The sequence below is a fragment of the Chelon labrosus genome (assembly GCF_963514085.1).
Source record: "Chelon labrosus genome assembly, chromosome: 9".
In the NCBI taxonomy this organism is placed as follows: domain Eukaryota; kingdom Metazoa; phylum Chordata; class Actinopteri; order Mugiliformes; family Mugilidae; genus Chelon; species Chelon labrosus.
Window position 1 is genome coordinate 5,373,282 of NC_140359.1, and position 22,010 is coordinate 5,395,291.

Here is a 22,010-nt window from a genome sequence, read left to right on the forward strand (position 1 = left end):
TCCTGAGTGAACTGGAGAAATCTGGAGCTAAAAATGTTGATGTTGTTCACGTGGCCATGGCTCTTCTATCACAGTTATCTGGGCCTTTTATCTCTAAATGTCCTAGCCTGTTAACAAAGAACTGATGTTAAAATGTACAAATCACTGCAGGAACATTTAAAAGGCTCCTGAATTTTTAAATCGCCTTCTGGTGCCTTGCTGTTTCTCAAAGTATTCAATGGGCTGCCTCAGCATTCGCACAATTTTACACATGCATAGATATTTAGGGATTTTGCTGATGTTCTGCTGTGCAGCAGTTTAGGTCTGAAAGGCTCATAAAGTTGGACCAATCAGAAATGGAAGTACGGGCAGGAACATGGTTCAACTGGAACATATAGTGGAATTATAAATTTAAACTGCTGTACCTGTGTAAAGCCACGCTACAATATTTACTTTTACTTAGATTAATTACAGTTCGACTTTCTACAAGTCATAGTACATAGGTCTCCTACATTCTAGCACATATAACGCAAATGGAGCCTTGTTAGCCTTACTAGCTGAAAAGTCTAGACAAATAGTTGGTCCAGAGATCAATGTGTCCCACATATTGACTACTGACTTTCACAATGCCCTCACATTTCATCTAATGCCAAATGTCAATCTCATCAGCCTCAAGCGTACTTTTAGTACTAATTAGCATGCTAAACATGATAAACTGAGATGATCATCATTTACCTGCTCATTAGCATCATTTTAGTGTTGTTACTGTGAGCATGTTAGCACGCCCACCTTATGCTACAATACTTAGCCAGACTCAATTCATAACAGAATTAATCTTGAAACACTCCACTGGGATTTTGTTATGGGGCTTGTTTAAACTGATACAGAGAAGAAAAATACCATGCAGTTGGGTCGTCTAAAAGGTAGTACATTGTAGGAAGAGTTAAATGGATGGAGTCACAGTTTTCTTCTCGCGAATACAGATTTCGTTTGGAGTTTTTAATAGTTTTATGGTACTAAACAAGCTAGTCCATGAAGAGCAAATCTTCACACAAACAGCCACATAAGAGCTGAATAAATACATTTGAATTAGTTCTAATTGGTGGCTGACAAAGCCAACAGTCAGTCGCACATTTCTCAGTGCAGTGCTGCCTTTGCATCAAAACCGCCCAACTCCATTGTGTTTGAATGAAGCCCGAACAACTGCTGCTGTATAATTTAAAAAATGTATTTACATCAAAAAAAAAAAAAAAAAGGCTAAATAAGGCTGTTTATGTCAGGCTGTCATTTAAAATGTAAGCCTTGCTTCTAACAAGCGTGCTACGCGTTTCCCTGGAGGAAAACACTAACTGATGTAAATATGACTAATTACTGCGAAGAAAAAAATGTCTCTACTGAAGGACAGGAAAGTCTCTATCTGACTAAATTCAAAGTGCTATAAGAATATCTCTTCAGGGACATAGTGACACATACTGTACCTTGCTCCAATACAGCCTTCACATTTAACCGGCTCAGCACCTATAGGGGTGCTGGTTTCATTTGAAATTTTTCATGTCACCTTCGTCATTCTGTCTTGTACTGGGTCAGGATACATGGATAACCCACAATTAGTGCAGCAGGTAAAATATATACATGTTCTATAGCTGGTGGTGCAGTAGTGGGATCAGATGGGTTTATAACCCTGCCAAGAAATCACCAGGTGTTTGACACACTGAATCTCGTGTTCGTTTAATTTGCTGCATTTCGCTGTTTGCCCCATTCTCTAGTTAATCCAGTTCATCCCAATAATAAATGATGCGCTTTTAAAAGTTGTCTTCTTGCTTCTAATATCCATGTAAACATTTACTACTAATTCCATTGTCCCACCAATAAATAATTAAGCTCTCTTGGTCAACTAAGAAATGGATTGCCATTAAATGTAGTACACATTCATAGTGCCCAGAGGATGAGTCCTAATGATTTGGTGGAAAACAGATTCATAACATCCAGCCAAGTGTAGAACACTTTCCAAGAGGTAGGAATGTCATGATCCAGGTTTACCAAAGAGAAGACTACACAAGATGAAGTACTGAGAATTCACCGCAACGTGCAAACCATTCATAAGCCTCAAGACTAGAAAGACCATATGACACTATCATCTAAAAAAGACAGAGCAGTTGTGGAACAGCATTCTTTAGACAAATGAAGTTCAGACCAATGATCCAAAGCACACAACATCTTCTGTACAACGTGGTGGAGGCGGTGTTATGCATGAGCATGTGTGGTTTCAAATGGCACTGGGTGTTTACTGATGACGTGCCTGAAGACAGAAGCAGCAGGATGGATTCTGAAGTGTATAGGGATTGTAAAGATGATTGAACAGTCCTTTACAGTAAGCTGCCGCATCCCTTCAGTACCTTGCCACTTGTAGCTTTAGCCAGCACCTAGCTCTGCCTACCTATTTTATTTGAGGTATGGCACATTTCAAGTGTCTTAATTTAGCGGGACTAGTCAGGTCTGGAATTGAATCAGAGACAATTGTATTTGTTAGTTGAGTTCACCCTGTTTGATGGTCCTGACATATGGCAGAAAACACTTAGTTACCTCTTGCTTTCACTGAAGTAAGTAGGATAAGGCTGTCTATGAAGTGACATGACACTGAGGACATTCACATTTTGACATAAAATGCCATTCACAAGAAAACTGAAAATATCCTCTAGTATGTTTCCAGAATTTCTAATGCATAACTTGTACTTTGTCCCTGTGGTGAACTGCTTCAATATCTGCCCCATTTCACAATCCAAACCAACAGGCACTACCATTCATTCTCACATTTGGTCAAAGAGTAGAGAGCCTATCAGGCCAATAAACCACTGCTTGTGTGTGGGTGTGTGTGTGTGTGTCCTATGACTAACACAAGGCTTCCTTTATGAAATGTGTCATGTGTACTGTCTTCTTGACTTAATGATAAGTCAAGACCATCAGACTCAGATGATTCATAACCTTTTGTGCTTGATAATTCTCCTAAAAATGCTCTTCTCAGTCATCACTGTCAAAAAATAAATAAATAAATTGCAAGGCTTCAGGAAAAAAGCTGGATTCCTCTCAGAGTCGTTTTTAGTGTGTTCTGTGCTTAGCACAGCGTGTCCAAAGCTCACAAATCCTTCTCTCCGCCACAAAATAAGGCACAATTTTATCTTGCTGATGCTTAAAACCCATAATATAGAGAAGCTATAGGGCCTTTTCACAGAGTTTAAAGTGTCCTTTACGCAGCAGGTGCCACATTGGGCTGACACCATCTGCTTCTTGGTGATAGTGACAGGACCCGCCTTCTGAACTGAGCTGAACCCTCAGTCAAAGCACACAGTGGTGTTAAACAGTATGGCTCTAATGATGCACTAAATAGGAGGAAAGTGTTTAGTTCTTTTATGTGCCTGCTGGATTATCTATGATGCCAGAGAGCCAACCTGCAATAACACAGCCTGTTATAAAGGAGCCTGCTGCTTTATATATCGAATATAAAGACTTCAGTTTAAACTGCGCCGCAAGACAGATGACTGGAGCATTCAGTTGTAAAGTATAGTAGTAAGAATATTAAATAAGAATGTGATTATGCTTCGCCTTTAGGAGAGTACTGTATGGAAAGGTCGCACTGATGAAGATAAATGGTCTTTGCTTATGCCTTGTAATCATGCCCCTTTAATTCCTGACTATTTGCAGAAAAATATTTGCCAGAGTCTTATGGGCACACGTCCACACTGTTTAACCCATAACACACGCTAACCTAATAGCATAGTGGGCATTCATAGTGCAGTGCTTTGACAAGGTTGCATCAATCAGTATTTATATTGTAAGCATTGATTAAATGACAAGGTGTAGTGACAAACTCACATTCAGTTATTACCCATCTCTCCGGTTCCCGTGACCACTAGAGAACATTTTAGCTCCTTTCAGCTCATTGTTTTGATTTTCAATTCCCAGCAACCTCTGAACTGGTGGTGCTCTATAGTTTACAGGAGGTTTACTTTTTTGTAAAAGCTTGCAGTGTGCTTATTCATTCATAACCTGTACCTTGGTCCGTGACTACACTGACTAAAATTGTCTGTTTTTTGACCGTCCAAGGGTGTCGGCAGAGGAGGGCCTCTCTCTGCAGAATTAAGTCAAAACAGCTCTGTTAAATTAGAGAGTGGAGTGGCTCATGCAATTTGAAAAGACAATTGGACATGTTTGTTTTCAAGTCAGCAGCAGAGGACTTTGCTGGAATAAGAAAATAAGATAAAGATTTTATTTTACTTTTTTGCAAGAGCAGCCAGCGTTTTGCTGAGTAACTACCGCTTGTTTTACTTATGTTACTGGTCATTACATAATCAAACTAGCTTCAGGTGGCTGTTGTTTCATCAACGGACCAACAAAACCTACAACAACTAAACTGCTCTGAACCACCTGCTTAGTACTAACCAGTAGTACCCATAGGCTACATTCCATTTACCCCTAACGTCATTACAACCAGTCAGTTAATACCAGTTATGAGTAAGAAATTTCCAGCTTCCCAGTAATGTTCAAATGGCACACACCAATAATACTCTAACTTCCCAAATAGCACACACTCAAAGTTTAGTCACTCCAGAGAACAGAACAGCCAAACTCCTTTAAAAAAAAAAAGACATCAATCATTTACAAACCTTAACCAAATCCTTTGAGTTCCCCAAATATAATGGAAAAAGCATTCTGTTCATGCCACAGATACAGAACAGATACTGATATTGAAAAGTGAACATTTTGCACAGGTTGATCTTTTTACGATGTATACATACAATACAATAATCCAGCTGCCACATATCTTTTAAAATCAATTTTTTTTATTACAAATGTAATATATGAAAAGAAAGACTTGCACATCCTCATCACCAGGTCTGCATTAGCTTTCCATTGCATTCCATTCGTACTTGTAGTGTGCAAGTTCATGAGGCGCTTTTTTAGGAGTACAGTATGTGTATGTGATATTGTGAGGTTTAATAAATCTGAAAACAAAAGCATTAAAAAACAAATGAGGATACCTATGTGTTCCCCATTAATTCATTGCATCCTCTAGCTTTTGTAGCGATCTCCTATTCAGCACTAAAGGCTAGGATTGGGAAATGGGGGTGCAGCAAATAGTCGTTTATCCCTTTTATCATTGTTGATCTTTAAAGTGATTTAAAATGATGTCCGTTATGTGGCTTTGTGAAGCAGAGCCAGGGCTAAACACCGTACTTTGGATCAGTGCTATAAATTGCACATATTACAGTTACTGGTGTCGTGAAATTGTATTTGAATAATTGCCCTGTAAGGTCAGTGCAGCAATTTCAAATGACAGAATGTGGATAGTCCACACGTTGGGAATGTATGAGAAACATGGTTCTCCAGGGGCTCTATGTAGTGTCACTATTTCTTAGCAACCAGCAGCTGTATTTTTTTTCCTTTCTGCTAAAATGTTAATATTGTGTTAATTTGTGTTATAGAGTTGATGTTAGGTAAAAGCCTGACCAGCTGTTCCCCTCTCTTCTAACCTTTATGCTAAACTAAGGTGGTTTTGTTAATAATAAGGCTTGAATACAGTGTAACTAACAATTAACTTCCTATTGTTTTCTAACTTCTTTGTTATATCCCTTAACTGTAACCTCTAAATTATTTTTATTTTGGTATCCCTGTCTCTGCCCTCCCAGGTAATTGCCTGAATGTTCTTGTTGATAGCTAGGGCTGAGCTTTTAGTTTATGTCTCTTACGTCCAAGAAGGCTAAACAGCTTTGAGGGAATATTACACTATTATTTCTCCCTATATTTTTCAGCTTTTATATTAACGAGAAAGAGTCATGTGGGGCTGCTTTAATCTGAAGCTTCATGGGTAAGCTGACTATAAAGACTGCTAGCTCGAGATCTTGGTTTTCAGTTGCCTGAATACAAAACCTCTGCCTTTCAAAAGCTACTGTCCTTCGAGCAAGGCATTACATCACTTTCATCTCCAGGGCTTGCCGTTATGCTGCTGACCTCTGACCTGCTTGTAAAGGCGACTACATAGATAAATTAAATCTGACAGAATACATTGGCCTATTAGTTGTAGAGGTCACTATAATGATTTAAATCATACATAATCGCCAGTTGCTGGAAAGTAATGCAAATGTTAACTGTGCTGTGCCTATGGCTCAGCTCTGACTCACTGAAGGCTCACAGAAGGACGCTCTAAACGTAAAGCGCTGACAGTTGAGGTTCCATGCATTCTCTCTCCTCCGCATTTTTCAAGGGAGTTGCCATTTTGAAATGTTGACCTGTGTAATGGAACGTAATGGAACAACACTAAATGTTGACTTTGGGTGAGCCGAGCACTGGAGTGTTAAAACTGATTAAGTTGATAGTGCCGTTTTGTGTCGAGGAGCGCTCGGTGCAACGCGGCGCTCGTTCGGGGTTAATGCCGTCATCCATGCGTGAAGGCACAAGTGGGCAGCCCCGAGAAGAGCAGGCTCTTTATTCCGTTTGCCAAGTAGAATTTAGGCTTTCCTCTTCAGGCATTTAATGGAGATAACAGCTTGTTATTCAGGGGGCTGCACTAGCAGGGCCACAGTCACTGTTACAATCCTGCTGATCAGTGCTCATTAAAGCCGTTACAATGTTCCCTGTCTGCTGGCAACAAATCTCCACTTTAAAAAGCCAACTTGAGATTTTCGACTCTGTAAGTAGTCCACATTCTCAAATAAAAAAAAAAAAAAAAATATATATATATATATATATATATATATATATATATATAAATGTTAGCAAAACTCACTTTAATACACAGTCTTTTTTTTCCTGTATAGAACATTTCTAATCACATTTTTCTGTTTTATCTTTGTAAAAGCATGGTCATAAAATATGCACAAAGAGAAATGGCAAAACACAATGGCAGTGGCTAGCTAATTTAAATAAAATAATAAAATTATAAATAAGATATAAGATAAAGAACAAAGGACAACTTGAAGGGAAGTCTTGATGGAGGTTATAGATGAGCAGATGAAGAGAACCGAGAGGACAGAATGTGAATGTTTTAATCTTCACTTTGTTGTGTAACAGCATAGTGTGTGAAGCTTGTGAGTAACAATGCCTCTCAGTGATCCATGTCCTTCAACTTGCACCAGACTTCTGAGACAGTGGATAGCAACTACCTCTTTCCTAATGATTAGAACGTGACTGCATGACCACATGCTTAAGGTTAGCTAATGGGCTAGCCATGGCTTAACAGTTAAGAAGATACTGGACACATTTTAAGATGCTGGACTTTGGATCAGAAGTCTTTGACTTTAAAGCAGGTCATAGTGTGCCTTCTACATGAACATTGCCAGACCAGCAAGTGCTGGCAATAATAACACCGTCCACATTTATTAGCGGCAATAATTGACTTCACCCATCTCTAGAATACCACTGCCATTCTTTTCTACGCCCTTGTCACATCATGCATCGACTATTGTGATGCTCTTCTTTTTTGGTCTGCCCTCCAAATGTCTTCATGCCAACATGTCAACTGGTCCAAAACACAGCAGCTCGTATCATCACCCAAACTGCCTCCATAGACCATATCACCCCAGTTCTTCAGCAGCTCCACTGACTTGCAATAAAAATCCCATATTGAGTACAAGATCTTGCTACCTACCTTCAAGGCCTTTCACAACCAAGCTCCATCATATCTATCTGAACTTCTCCAATTACACACACCGTCCCGTGGTCTTAGATCCTCCTCGGCCATTCAACTTACTGCACCACCTGCCCGACTGCCCACTGTCCCCCATGGGTTTCAGAGCATTCAGTGGCTCAGCTCCACGCCTTTGGAACATTCTCCCATCTGACATCCGAAACATAGACTCTCTGACAACCTTCAAATCCGGACTCAAAGCCCATCTTTTTAAAATAACTTACTCTGTTTAACCTGTTTCCCCTTTATCTCACACTTTTAAATCTGCTTTTATTTTTATTGCATTTTTTTATTGTAATGATGATCTTTTATGCATTGCTGTATTTTCTAAGTTGACCTTGAGTGCTTTGAAAGACGCCCACAAATAAAATTAATTCAAGTCGAGAAATTCTCATACCAGTTATCATAATAGCAAGAAATCAGTCCTTGACATCTTATCAAAACTGTTACATTTCTTTCTTAAAATTTTGTGATAACTGTCATTTCTGTGATTTATTTTTGTTGAGTACACGTCTACACTAGCTTTTCTTGCACTTTATACAATTGGCTCAAATATTTATGAGTAAACTGGGTACTACAATGCTGTCCATTACATCATTGCATACTAGACCGAAGAACATGCTGACTAACATTAGTTTTCTGGTGTTTCAGCACCAAACCTTTTTACTTAGAGTCAGTCTTGTGATTTTCTAAGTTAAACAAAGTACTTATTGAGGTCTTATGTAGCTGGTGCCTTCTCAAGTCCCAAACCTAGTCAAATATTCATGTATGTCAAGACAAAAAAAAAAAAAAATGTTAGGCAGGTGTATCATGTGTACGTATGTTGTATTAAGGTTCTTTACTGCAAATAAGGTAATGGAGTTTCATCGTTGAGCACCAACTGAATGTACAGTTTAAAGATTTTAAATCAAAGTTTTATTTCTTTACAGACAATAAAATCACGGTCAATAGATCACTACGAGACATCTTCCTCATGGGGTTTCTATTGTGTTTCCTTCAGAGGCATCCCCCAGTCCTGTAAAGAGCTCCCCAGAAACGTCTCCCATGACCTCCCCACGACAGCGCCGCGACTCGGACCGCTACTGCCAGCTATGCAACGCCTGGTTCAACAACCCGGGCATGGCTCAGCAACATTATGATGGCAAAAAGCACAAGAAGAACGCTGCCAGAGCAGATCTGCTGGAGCAACTGGGCAAAACCCTGGACATGGGCGAGATGAAAGGTACACAACACCATTTCCAGTATATCTGCAGTCCTAAGAGGCGTTTAAGTCACATTCATGCTTCTTTTGAATTGATATGTTGACCATAAGAGAATTTGATTGGCTCTAGCTGAAAAAGGTGTATTGTCAATCAGCAACTTTTGTATGAATCAATAAATGGCCTCATGTTGAGTCTTTACCAACCTCTTATTGCCCTGTGGACTCAGTGTTCAGGACAGCTGTGCTGAGTAGATAGTATACAATGGGATTATTAAAGCTTGTTTGTCTCTGAAATTAGCTGCATGTTGTGGTAAGAAATGTGATTAATAAAACATTAGCGCAGAAAAAAAAACAAAAAAAAACAGAGAAATTGCATTTGAGGAGATATAATGGTCAGTCCTTGATGTTTTCTGTCTGGTGCATTAATGCAACCTGTATTTAAATCACTTAATCCCTGCTGAGAAAGGATGGTTTAGCGGTGTTAATTATTGCCTTTCGTTTTGGTGGCTGAGGGATTTCTTGTCAAACACTGTAACTAGTACTGTGACAGGTGTAATATTGGTCAGTGATAGAGAGCACAGTACATTAAGATACATAACAGACTATTGTTAAGCCGCTGAACTGAACGTCAGCCCTCTTGACTGCAGCTGTCAGCTTGACTCCTTGTGGCGTCCACCAGTATGTCACAAGCTGTTAATTTTACTGAGGAGGAGAAGTGAACGTTCTGGCCTATCACCTCTCAGTCACAATATGTCAATAACAATTACACAATATTATTCCAGCTGGCGGAGGGCCGGCTGCCAGAAGAGCAGAAGGAGCCCAGAGGTGTTGTAAAGGGCATTGACGCGTGACCGTACCAAATGGGAGAAACAAGTCCTCACAGCTGATTGGACACGGACCCCTAACGCATGGCCTGATTGGTTCGTTGTGCCTTACAGGTGCTCTGTGGCCGGTTGAGGGCAAATTGAGCAGTCGCTCTCTGTTCAGCCTTGTCATGTTGGCTGTTCTGTCGGTTTTGAGCACATGACGTCTATTTGAAGAGCAGTACGTTTGATCCATCGCTGCACATTTGCAGTGCTAATATAATTCAGTGTAACATACAGTGCAGAGTAAACATGTTTTTCTTTTTTTGCAAAAGAATCCCATCCCTGTCTAAAAACATGCAATTTTTAATTGCATGTTAGAGAACTATCTGAATATTCATATCTACACATACCATGTGGCACCCCAAATTACATATTAAGTTGATTTTTGGCTGATACGACACCTTGCTTTTTGTATCTAGCAATCCTTGCAGGACTTCAGGCTTTCACGATTCCCCTACAGATCAGACATGCCCAAGTCAGAGGGTCACTCCAAATTGCCATATCTCAACTTTAATTTGATTAGGTTTAAATCTATATAAAACTGTTTGTGAGATCTAGCCATTTTAATACAATCAGGTTTGTATAGTTTCAAAAATACTTAACTGTAAATCCAAACCTGTTGGTAGATTGCTTTACATTTGCCAAGCAGCCCGTAAAACCATAATCCATTAAAAGTTGATTTAACGCATTGTTTTAGACTAAGTAAATATATTTTCTTAATAAATAAAGTGAGGTTTCTCTTCACTCTCCTCATATATTTGTCTACTTTGGTTGATTACGTTAAGACTCATGTTCAGAGGAGTGATAAGGATGATGGCACCAAAATGCTAAAACAAGCCCACTCAAAAGTCAAATCTTACAAGGTTACAGGACTACCCAGACAAACAAATCAGAGGTTTAAAAAACCAGGATGCTGGAAATCTTTGGTTCAAAGTCTGGCACAACTTAAGTGTACACAATGTATTGTTGAAGTCTGGGTATTCATATTGGAGATTCAATTTAGTAATTAATGTCCAGATATTCTTGCAACTTACTGATCAGTGCATTGATCATGGCAGACTTTTCAGGAAGAGTCACTCTTTGTATGTCACAGCCATAATTACTTGATTTCTGATTCTAATGGTTATCAGGTAATGGATATCAAACAATGCAAACCTAATAAATAAAGTAAGACAGTGACAAAACTGTCTCTAACTGGATAACATGGCATGGTCGTTTAGTTCAGCGGGTTGAACTACTAACTGCATGTGCTATCACCTGGGATAAGGTATACTGGCTGCAGCTCTTTTTGTTCTTTCATTTTGTGAAGGGGTCCAGTACTACAGTATGCAAACGATTCAAAGTAAACATTGCTCCCATAATCCCCCTATTACAAGAACAGATCTCCATGGAATCATTAAGAGACTTGGATGTTAGGAAAAGACAGCCGGGTTGCCAAAACCTTGAAGACATCCCCATCTTTGTCTCCATCTCTTTTCCACAATGCCTGTTTTTGGAGTGTGTTAAGAAGAGATGGATTTGCCAGTCCCAACGCATTACATTATGGAGAGGCATGCTAGCTGGACTGTTCAGCACTTGGACTAATGAGCGTTTCTCTCCAGCGATTATCAATTAGTAATGAAGTGGCAAATCATCCTATCAGGCAAAAGCAGTGTTAGCCTGTGAAGAGGAGAATGGCACCACTGCAGGCTTTGTAGGCGGCCGGGCTGGGCGGGACGGAGAGCGGAGGCAGGGGATGCTGCTGCTGCTGACGCTGTTGCTGATGGGAAAAAATCCTTCACACTTAGACTCAAAGCACTCTCCTGCGTTTCCTCTTTTCATCCTCCTAATTTTTTTGCATCTTCGCGCCCCCATCCTTTGCAAGCCGTTCCCTCTCCATGACCTCTCCGTGCCGTCCTCACGCTCTCCTTGCAGAGAAGATGTGCAGTGTGAAGATTGCCATTTGATGAAATATTCAACAGCAGAAGGTGCCATCATCCAGATGTTTGCATGCTGTTCTTGTGTTTACAGAGCTGTGTAGCTGTGGAAGGCTGATGCCAAAGAAATGAGAGGGCTAAAGAGAAGGCATGAGCAGACCCAGCTTCTGGCTCACATGATAGAGAAACTGTTGATATATACAGAAATGGTAGAGGTTTACTCTATTCATACTGTACTGTTAGTCATGTGTGCTCTTTGGCTGAATAGTATTCAGTCATTTTCCCATTTTAGTGCTCTAATAACCAATTCCATCACATTCTGTTCAAAGCTAGGGAACGGCACTGAGATACGATCATTTAGTGGAATGTAAAGGACTGGAATGTTTGCAGAAATGTAAATGAGATGGAAAAATTAAATTGTGGTAGATAGTCCATTAAGACACCATTGTGAACGGATTGTTAAGTACCTCTCCCTGCTTATCGTTGCAGAGGTTTAAAAGATACGCTGGTCTTTTTAGTTCGACGTTAATGTTGGTAATCAGCTAAATTCACACGTTCTCCGCTTGTGACGGAGATTTTCTCTCCTGAAGCCGATTTGAATACCTCCGTATCTCCACATACTCTTTCCCCCCGTTTCAAAGTGTGTGGAACTGATTGGAAAATTTTCAATGTAGGTAACATAAGGCCAGGGATTAGTTTGGCATTATAACTGAGTCAATGGCACACAATGACTTGCTTTAATAACAAGGGCTAATCTTTTAATTAACTGTTTTAGAATTTTAAGTTAATTCAGCATGGCATTTTCTTGGTATTTTCAGTCCATTTTCAGAATTTTCCGAGTTATCTGTCTTGAGATCTTTTGGCTTCAAACGATGAGCTGAGTGAATGCACTGTGGAGAGTTGAAACAGACTCATTGGCAGACTTCCCAGAATGCATTTATTGAGGGTCAAAACTCTCCAGAGACAATGGTTTGTACAGTAGTTTAAATCAAATAGACATGATGGAAACTCACTACGTGCTTTAATATATGTTTAATACCTGAACCCTGATTAATTAGGGTGTTAAATCCAATGCCTAAATCTTATTTTTTTACCCAAGTCACTGAGAGCAGCCTCACGCGTTGTCTTTGTACTGACTCAGGTACAAAGGGAAAGGAAGGGCAGAACTGCCCTTTAAAACTGAGGAATTGAACTGGGAATTATTTATATTGAGATGGGTGTTTTAGAAGGAGTTCAATAAATGAAGACAAGGATTTAAACAGCATTCTAAGTGCAATCTGGATAACATTTGGTGGTTGTAGAAGCAGTCTTTTGGATTCAAAATAACAGCAGCTGGAGCTCTTAATATATTCAAATATTTAATCACAATTAATTGCATGATTGCATAGTTAACATGCGTTAATTCAAATTAATCACACTTTTTTTGATCCTCCACTTTAAAATACCTGGAATGAGCCTGTAAGGGATATTTTTCAAGTAAAACGTCTCAGCTACTCAGAAAGCTCTCTGCTCTTTTTCTGCTTTTCTGCTTTTTGTTGTTGTTGTTTTGATGCCCTTTCACTCATATATTTAATTTGAATCAACAAATTATATTTTACAGTGTAGACAGAAGTCAGTATAGGAATCCAACAGATGTGACTGATACATTTGTATTTCTTAAATCTTAAATCTATCCTTTCAACAATAGTAATTTTTTTGGACAGATGAAATGATTTCTGTGGTTAAGGCATGGACATAAGGGCGCATGATATACTGTTGGTTGCTGCAACTATCTATAGCCGTACTAAAAAATGGTTGTTGCCTGATTCCATTCACTGCTCAGGAACATAATGGAACCTCCTATGAGAGGCTGAAATATCAGACACACTGTAGACTCCTTTATCTACCTACGCCCTGTCTCCGTGCAGCAGCTAAATGAAACGTGATCTGCATCCGCTGCATCAGCCCTGCTTCTGTGGTGAGGAGGTCCAAATTAAAACGCACCCCAGGTTGACAGTGTGAAGGGAGACAACAGGCAGATCGGTTCAGTTGACCATCAGCAAACAGTTCACTGTGTGGCTGCCAAGTATTTTTATTGTACTATCTGTCAAAGTGTGGTGGATTCTTGGACATCAGCACCATCATTGTTGACATCCACTTTACATAAGAGTGACATCATGCAGAGTCTGCAAGGTTGATCTGCTTTTGAGCCATTTGCTATCTAGTGTGGAGCTATGAACACTGACTCATACAACACACCTTCATGTTGTTTCATACTTGGGTACTTGGGTGTACTTTACCTAATGTGATTTCCAACACCAGCTGACATAAGATACAACACTAATCATCTTATTGCATGCCAGAGAGGATTATATAATATATCAAATGATGCAGAGTAGACACGAGCACAGGAAAATAAATCAAAGTGGTTACTCAGTATTCCCTGTGGGATTAGTCGTTCTAAATACTGCTGTCTGGGCTGCGTGATAGGTTTATTTTAATCGGAAGGAAAATGTTCAGTGGGACTTTTTGGCTTCTTTTACTATTTTTGACAAGTGCAGCGAAGTGAGACTGAGATAAAGATGTCAGCTGAGACAGCTGATGGGCGGAGAGTGATGTGCAGGATTCAACGGAATAACTCAGTGGTTTTACGTTGATCCACCGAATACTGCAGTCTGTGTTAGAGACACAAGTTTATTAGATGAGCTTGAGTCCGCACCGTGTGTTCAGTGTAGCAAATTAACGGACGTTACCTGTTGCGGTGAGAGAATTAACTATTAACTTGTTCATTTCTCCATTCCTCTGTGACCATATGTGCCTTTGATTTAAAGCATTCCTTTAACATAAATGACAGTTGCTGAATCAGATAGTGCGGTTGCGATTCCAGTGGCTTGATACCCTGAGATCCTGCCAGGGTTCCCTTTTCAAACCAATCATGTATTGTAAAGTTAAGATGAAAAAACTATTGTTGTCTGTAGAAAATTTGTCCACATTTATTAACACTAATTAGGAGTAGACAGAAAGCTGAGGATATTAGGAATAGCCATGAATCACATTGTCTCCTCACAATAGTAAATGCACTGCATGCTGTTACCACCCATGGTCGGCTGGTTGGGGACCAATGGACACAAATAATGTTTGTCACTGGAAAGGTTAAAATTCGACACAACGAAACTGTGATTTCAAAATAAATAAATTAACCACTCAGACCTTCCTTTTCGATATATTACAACATTAGTACTTTTCCCTAATGTGTCTGACCAGGTGTGAAAATGGGGCGCTGAAAGGAAAAACTCACTTAAACTCACTGCTCCACCACAGCTGCTGTTTTCACTGCCATCCATTACCGTGGCTGTCAAAAGAGTAGTCCATTATGCCTCATGTCTGCTTTGTGTCTGTTGTGTCTCTTGCTTGAACCAGTCATAAAGATGATTTCAGACTGAGCAGCAAAACACAAAGTGCCCCTCGTGGTGTGGCAGCTCCTCTTGAGTGCAGGGAGTAAGCTCTTCACAGGGAGAGAGAGAGAGGATACAGTATATTCGTGGTAAAACAATAACAAACCATGTGCAACAAACATAGAACCAAACATTATATAGCCACAATCAATTTGTTAGCAAAAGAACATTTAATAGCCTCTCTTTCTAGCCTATCTTGTTTTTACCAGGGTATCCACCAAACCAGCAGGAATAGCACTCAGCTCTCTTTCAGAAAGGGGTGTGGCTGCAGCTAATTTGCATTTAAAATGGGGTGTATACAGGCACGGTAGAATGAACAATGTGTGCACCGGTGTACGCAGTTATAGCCGCAGTAATTTCACCTCGCAGAACATGGGAGTTGCTTGTCTGCCACTGTATAATTCTGGTGTTTTAACACTTTAATTTTCAGCTGAGCTAATGATTGAGGCAGCGGTAGACGAGCATTTCCCATGCTCTGAGAGGTAATTGTTTTTCTGAGTGGGGTGCGATGGCTTTGAAGAGAGCAGAGGGGGATATAGCGCCTTCACTATCTCATCGGAAAGAGCTGTCTGACAGTGAAGTAAAGCGTGATAATATTCTGCAGTACTGCTTCTCCAAGCCTGTGGTGTGCTGACCACCACTGGTAGGTAATATTCAGATTATACACATATAAATATAGAATTGAGTCTTGAACAACACATTTTTGGGGACAGTTGAGACCCATCCTCACATTAACTTGTTATAAGTTGTTTAATATGAGGCCTTTAACGGGCATACAACCTGACTTTTACAAAAAAGCTCACAAAGGCAAAGGAATGGTGTGTTTGTGTCAAATACAGAAGCTGACGAATTACACTTACAGGTCACATGGTCCAAGTCATGAGCCCTGTGTTGATATTATTATGACCCACTGGTGATGGGATATAAGATGGAGCTTTAAGGAGCTTAGCATTAGTAATGCTGTGCTACCAGTGCGGGTTTAATCTCAAAGAGAATGTATTCTGTGTGTTCTTGGTTGTGCCACACTGTTTTTTCCCAGTGCAGTAAAGAGACTGCGGGGAGGGTGGGAAAAATTAAAAGCCACGGTGTAAAACTTCACAGTTAAAGGGCTATGATTCATCATTTAACTCCTTCCATTAACAAAGTACTATTCAGTAAAGCAGGCATTTTTTTCTTTTTTTGATGTAATGTGGCAGAAAACAGGTCTACAGGGGGACTGTTCATACGTACGGAACAGCACCCGATTTGATTCCCCAAGGTCTAAACAGATGGCCTAGCGTGAGCAGCATGCTAACAGCAGCAGCATCGTCACAGTTCTCCGTCTCTGTCGACACAGGTGGTGCCCACTATGCACTGGAATAACTAGTGCATATTGGGGCAACATGTCTAGTTATGTCACATACAAATGCCAGTGCTGGATTAGACATACTGGTCCACTTCATGTCCCATTACTTGCAAGAGCCAGAGCAGTTACAACAGGAGGTATAGCTATATGATTGTACTTCCATAGAAACTGGAGGCAACCTTTGTATTTTCATTTATTTTCAGACTTTTTTTTGTATGTAATGAGGAGAAACACTTAAATTACTGACCTTGGCCTCTTGATGCCAAGAAAAAAATTATATGAAGCTGTGTTGTGAGTTATGCACCCCTAGATCAAGCAGCAGCCAGCTCCTTCATTGTCATGTTACTTGTCACGCAGGCATTTTGAGATTCTTTTTGCAGGTGCCAAAAGTAGACACGGTATTCTTTTATTTTGTCTCTGCGCACTTAAACACCAAAATTTAGACCGCACAGTCTAGCCTGTCAAACACCCTGACAGACAAATTGTGTTTTTCCAGACTCCATCACAGCCGTTAATCGAAGATGCGTTTCTGGCAGCTGCGATTTAGCAGGATGTCTCACCCTTTCCCTCTCTCAGCTCTTCCTTCTACAGTACAGCCTCCCATAGTCACATTTCTCAAGCTGTTGCTCGTGGCTGTGAGTGTTACATTCACCATTCCCCCAGTCCTAAAATAGATCTATTACTGCCTTAATAGCAGGCTCACAGACGGGCAAATTACAACAAGCTGATCAAGGTAGAGGGGAACACGGCAGAGCCTGTCCCCTAACTGGTTCTAGATTGACCCAGCAGAGGAGGAACCATTTGTTTTCAGCTAATGTCTGTTCTTGTCAAGATCGTACATCTCCACTTACTGCACATTTCCTAACAGCGTCCAATTTCATAGACCAGTCTTCCTCCTGTTTTCTGTGTGGGTAAAAACCATTTTGTGTGATGGTTTCATTCTGGAAGATTTTTTTCAAAGCAGCCCATTCTATTATATCCTCCACTGGCACCTCAGCAAACATTTTGTTTCGTACAAATTCTGATTTAGCATATGCTGTTTCAGCCTGGGTGTCCTGATGCAGACAGAAAGGGGATGAGCTAAATGTGCAGCATCTGAGTGAGGCAGATGGCTGCTGCTTAATTTAGCATGAACGCTGGACCAGCACCACCTTCTTTTTTTCCAGCTTGCAAACAGTCCGCGCAGAGGACTGCACTGCCGATCAGTCATGCTGCCACCAAGCTCCCTCCCAACGGCTCAGGCAATAGGTCTCAATTAGTTTAGGGACGAGGAGAGATTCACTACAGAGCAAATGAAATAACTCAGCTCAGCACCCAATAAGAAACCCTAATGTGGTTTATTGGTGCGTCAGTGCACAGGTGAAGCTAGTGATCACCATATTCTATTAGCTTTTCTGTCTGTAGTTTAACTGTTTCATTTTCCTTTCTATAATGATGATTGGTTTGTAGGTAAATGCCCAAAAAACACTAAGTTGAATATGTTCAATGAAACTGTTCTGGGTTTGAGCCCATCTGCTGGCTGGGTCTCTCCTATGCAGCGTTTTCATGTCTTCCCTATGCCAGCATGAGTTTTCTCCAGGTACTCCGGTTTCCTCCCACGTTCCGAAGACATGCTCGACCTATCCAGGGTATACTCTGGAGGACCAGCGGTTACGGAAAATGAATGAATAAAATTTTGATATTTCTTCATTGTTAGCTTCAAATATTAAATAATAACAGAAAATGCCATGAAAAGTAAAAGACAGTGGATTTTAGCCGGTCCCAAATAAACATTGTTTTTATTGACCTTTGTTCTTGTATGGATTTGGTATTTTCTCCATGTCTCAGTAATGAGGAAGAGAAGTAGCATTAGTTGCTAACCCTAAAGTGCATTATATACTGCTCTTCTGTAACTGAGTGTATATTTTCAATTTATTCTAAGGGTTTGCTGAATTCAGGGTCAAATCTATGGCTTCATATTGATACATGTGAATCAGTTCTCTGATATGTGTCGTTCAACCTTTACTCCCATTGTTCCAGTGAACCTTGCTCAAATAATGATTCTTGGAGACATCACTTGCATGAGTCATAGCAGTCTATGAATGACTCCCCGTCACATCACTGGTAGGCTCTTGGAAACTACTGCCAGTCGCATCTTGGTAACAGTAACGTTATTGTTCACCTAAATGGAGCTGCACGTTGCATGATCTCAGGACCAAGGTAGAAAGCTGCTTCACTTCAGAGAACCCCCAAGTTAAGAGAAGACATGGGGATCATCACGTGTCTAGTTCATGTCAGTCAAAGAGTTTAAAAACTCATCAGTATACAGGAGCATAATCACCAAATTCAATCAAATCAGATTAGTCATTCTACATACAGTACAATTAATTCATTGTCAAACAAGGAACTGGTTGAGGAGGACACAAACGCACGACCCAAGACACAGACACACACTTGAAAGAACAGGCAAAGACAAAGTCCAAAAATCACAAAAAATAGATCAAAAGCACTAAGTACACTTGGAACAGGCAGGTACCTTCTTGACACGAAGTTCAAAGACAGCTGACATAGTGGTGAGGGAACACAGGGTCTAAATGCAAGGGTGAGATACATCATGACAGGGCTGACAATCAGGGGCAGCAACCACAAGGGGACGGGAACTGAAGACATCTGCAATGACAGGGAGTTAAGTAACTTTCAAAGTAAGACAGGAAATGCCTAAAAACTTAGATAAGGTTAACCAGAGCTGGATGTGACAAATTGTAGTTGGTGATTATTTTATCCACTTAATAGAACTTAACTTTTTTGCCTTTTAGTCTAATGGATAAGTGTGACTCATCTCAGGTTTCTCCATGTAGTGTCGTTCTGTCTGATGGAGAGCTTAATAACTCACCCAATTCAAATTTTAAAATTCATTGTCAGTGTATTTTTGCTAAAGACTACCTGTAGCCTGACTGACGGTGAGCAGGCCAGACTGACTAACATGTCTCAGACTTAGAAGGTAGTTTTACACAAATTAATTAGAGATTTGATTCTAGTTGAGTTCATTGTCACTTCCAAAATATGTTAATGAAAACATCCAGCGGTGTGAAAAACTGTTTCTCCTACTCCAATATGTATTCCGGCAAGACAGACAATAACCACCACTACAACAGTTACTACCACATTTAGTTTTACAAAGTCTAACTACACAATGAATTAACTCTCAGGCCTAAATCTTATCCTGAGGACAGAACTGACGCAGCCCTTATTTCACAAGTTTCTCCTCTCTGTCATCTTTAAGATGTTAATATGGCCTGAGGTTTGAGAAGCTGGTATGAGCAGATTCTCATTTTACTCACTGAAATGCCTCTGGCACCTTTTCATCTTTTTGATTTTCATAGTTCACCCATTGGTGGATTTCTTTTAAAAGATGCCCCTTTGTTACTATATGATCAAATAAAGACAAACGACACCAAACAACATATTTCTCCACATGCAGCTCCCCAACCTGTTGCTGTTTGTTTAAAGTAGTGAAATTCCATTCTAACCCAAATAAATTATGAGACTGCAGAGGACATTTTTCTTTGTCTGCATCTTCCCCTTAGCAGCCTGTCTTTTCTCAGCCAAGGGACAAGTTAACCAAAACAAACGAGTCTCCAATGACTCACTGGCGATGCCTTGGAAAGTAGGAAGTAAAGTTGATGGAGAGGTAAGAACTACAGAGGCCCGAAGGCTCCTGATGCTTCATCGCTCATGCAGAGCAGGGCCATGAGGGAAGGGCCACAGGTGGCTGGCAGTGATGGATGCCAGAGCCCCTGTATAATCTTTCACCTTTTCAAAAATTGTTTGAGATGCAGGCTGTCAAAGGGCCACTGCGGAGCAGACCCTCAGTGCCTGCCGCAGAACATAATGTCAGCTCATGACTGCGTCTGGGGACGGCGGTACAAAATTGAAATCTCAGTCCTGGTGGCAGACTGACAGAGTGGGTATTGTACTGCTTATCAGCAGGGAAGTGAAAGGGAAAGATTTGCCGCTCCCTCGGTGGGAAAATATTGCCCTCCATCAAAATGCTAGAAGAGAAACAGCTGACGTCAACATCTGGGAAGAAAGTCATTAGCAAACTGCAAAATTTAAACCATCACTTGCTACAACCCTGGAAGAAGAAAATAGCTGTGCTTTCTAAGTTTCAGCAGCTCGCTATTTGGTGCAATGATTTTTTAAACGATCATTCATAGGGTAAATTTGATTGAGGAGGATATGGAAATGTGATTCAATGAGTGCGGGGTGACATTTATTTTTTCTTGGCCTTTTGCTCCAAGGCATATTTATGGAGGAGTTAACTCAATTGTGAGAGTGAGGCAATCAGGGCGGCCATTTTTCATACCACAATAAGATTAGTACAACATGACGGCGATTACGCAGGGCGCTCCAAATATGCAGCAACAGCGTGCTGACTCAATGCAACCATTATCATACGGGGTTTTAGAAAATTAGACAAATTTTGTTGATGCCAAATAAATCAAGCACAAGGTTTCAAGATACTGTATACAGGATTATTTATACAGAGTGCTGCACTGATAGACGTTCTCATTGAGTTCAATCTGGGGAACTGGCTTTGGAACACAGATAAATCTGAATACAAAACAATATAATTTGTATAGATAAACATTTCTGTGAAGCTATAAAAAACAAAAACTAAAGCCGTTGAGCTGCTTTGAGTTTGAGCGGAAAAATGTATTTCCCTGGGATTTGAAATGCATGACATTTCATTGTCTCTGCAAGTCTAATTGATTTTTTCCGCTTCATCACCAGCAGCCTCTATCAGTCATGGCAATCGAGAAAAGGCACAAGAATGCTCACCTGCTGTAAGGCTGAAACGTATCTGCATAAAGGAAATGGGTTTTGCAGCGGTGGCTGTCTAGGTTTGATGGATTGAATAGTATTAGTATAAAATTGATTTAAAAACGCCACTCTGCTATTTACAGAGGACAAAAAGCAGACTGGGTACTCACTTCCTAGATTTATTTATTTAATAAATGTGTGTGTGTTTGATTCCAGGTCTGAAACGGAGCTACACCTGTGAAGTCTGCAGCGTCACGCTCAACTCGGTGGCACAGTACCACGCACATCTCCAGGGCTCAAAGCACCAAAACAAGTGAGTGGATTTTGCCTCGCAACAGAGCCCATCTCCACTTTTAACTATTAATGCCGCAGTGCAAAATGCTAAATGCTACAACTCATCTTCTGGCTAGAAAATATGTTGTTTTCTTTGCTTTCATCTGCATCCTTGAGATCCCCGCTTCTTAAGGGAGGGTTACGCACTTCAGAAAGAGTGAATTTCTCAGTCATACATAAATGATGAGAACATTGTCGAGAGCTGCACTGCTGAGACAGACATTTCAGATGGGCTCATTTAAAGAAGGCATTCAGTGATGGTTTTTTTTTTCCCCTCATTTAATTTCAGTCAACAATTTTATGGATTTTTTTTTTGAACGAAGCTCATTTTTTCTTTTTAGATTATTGCAGTTAAATGGAGGCTGTGGAGCCTATCTCAAGATGAGAATCAGCTAGCTTTCACAATTCAGTCACAACAAACAGACAGCTCCCCGGTGCCCTCTCTCTATAGC

At 40.3% G+C, this 22,010-nt stretch overlaps 1 protein-coding gene across 1 annotated transcript in view; it reads left to right on the forward strand.

Annotated features, from left to right (window-relative positions):
• Positions 1-21,594, forward strand: part of zmat4a (zinc finger, matrin-type 4a) — a gene marked incomplete at its 5' end in the record, with an annotated part of 99,660 nt that extends 78,066 nt beyond the window's left edge. Inside the window, 2 exon segments of the mRNA XM_084551171.1 lie at positions 8,661-8,882; positions 21,442-21,594. Of these exon segments, the coding sequence (XP_084407297.1) occupies positions 8,661-8,882; positions 21,442-21,542 (323 nt within the window). The 3' untranslated portion in view covers positions 21,543-21,594.
• Between the last annotated feature and the right edge of the window lie 416 nt (positions 21,595-22,010).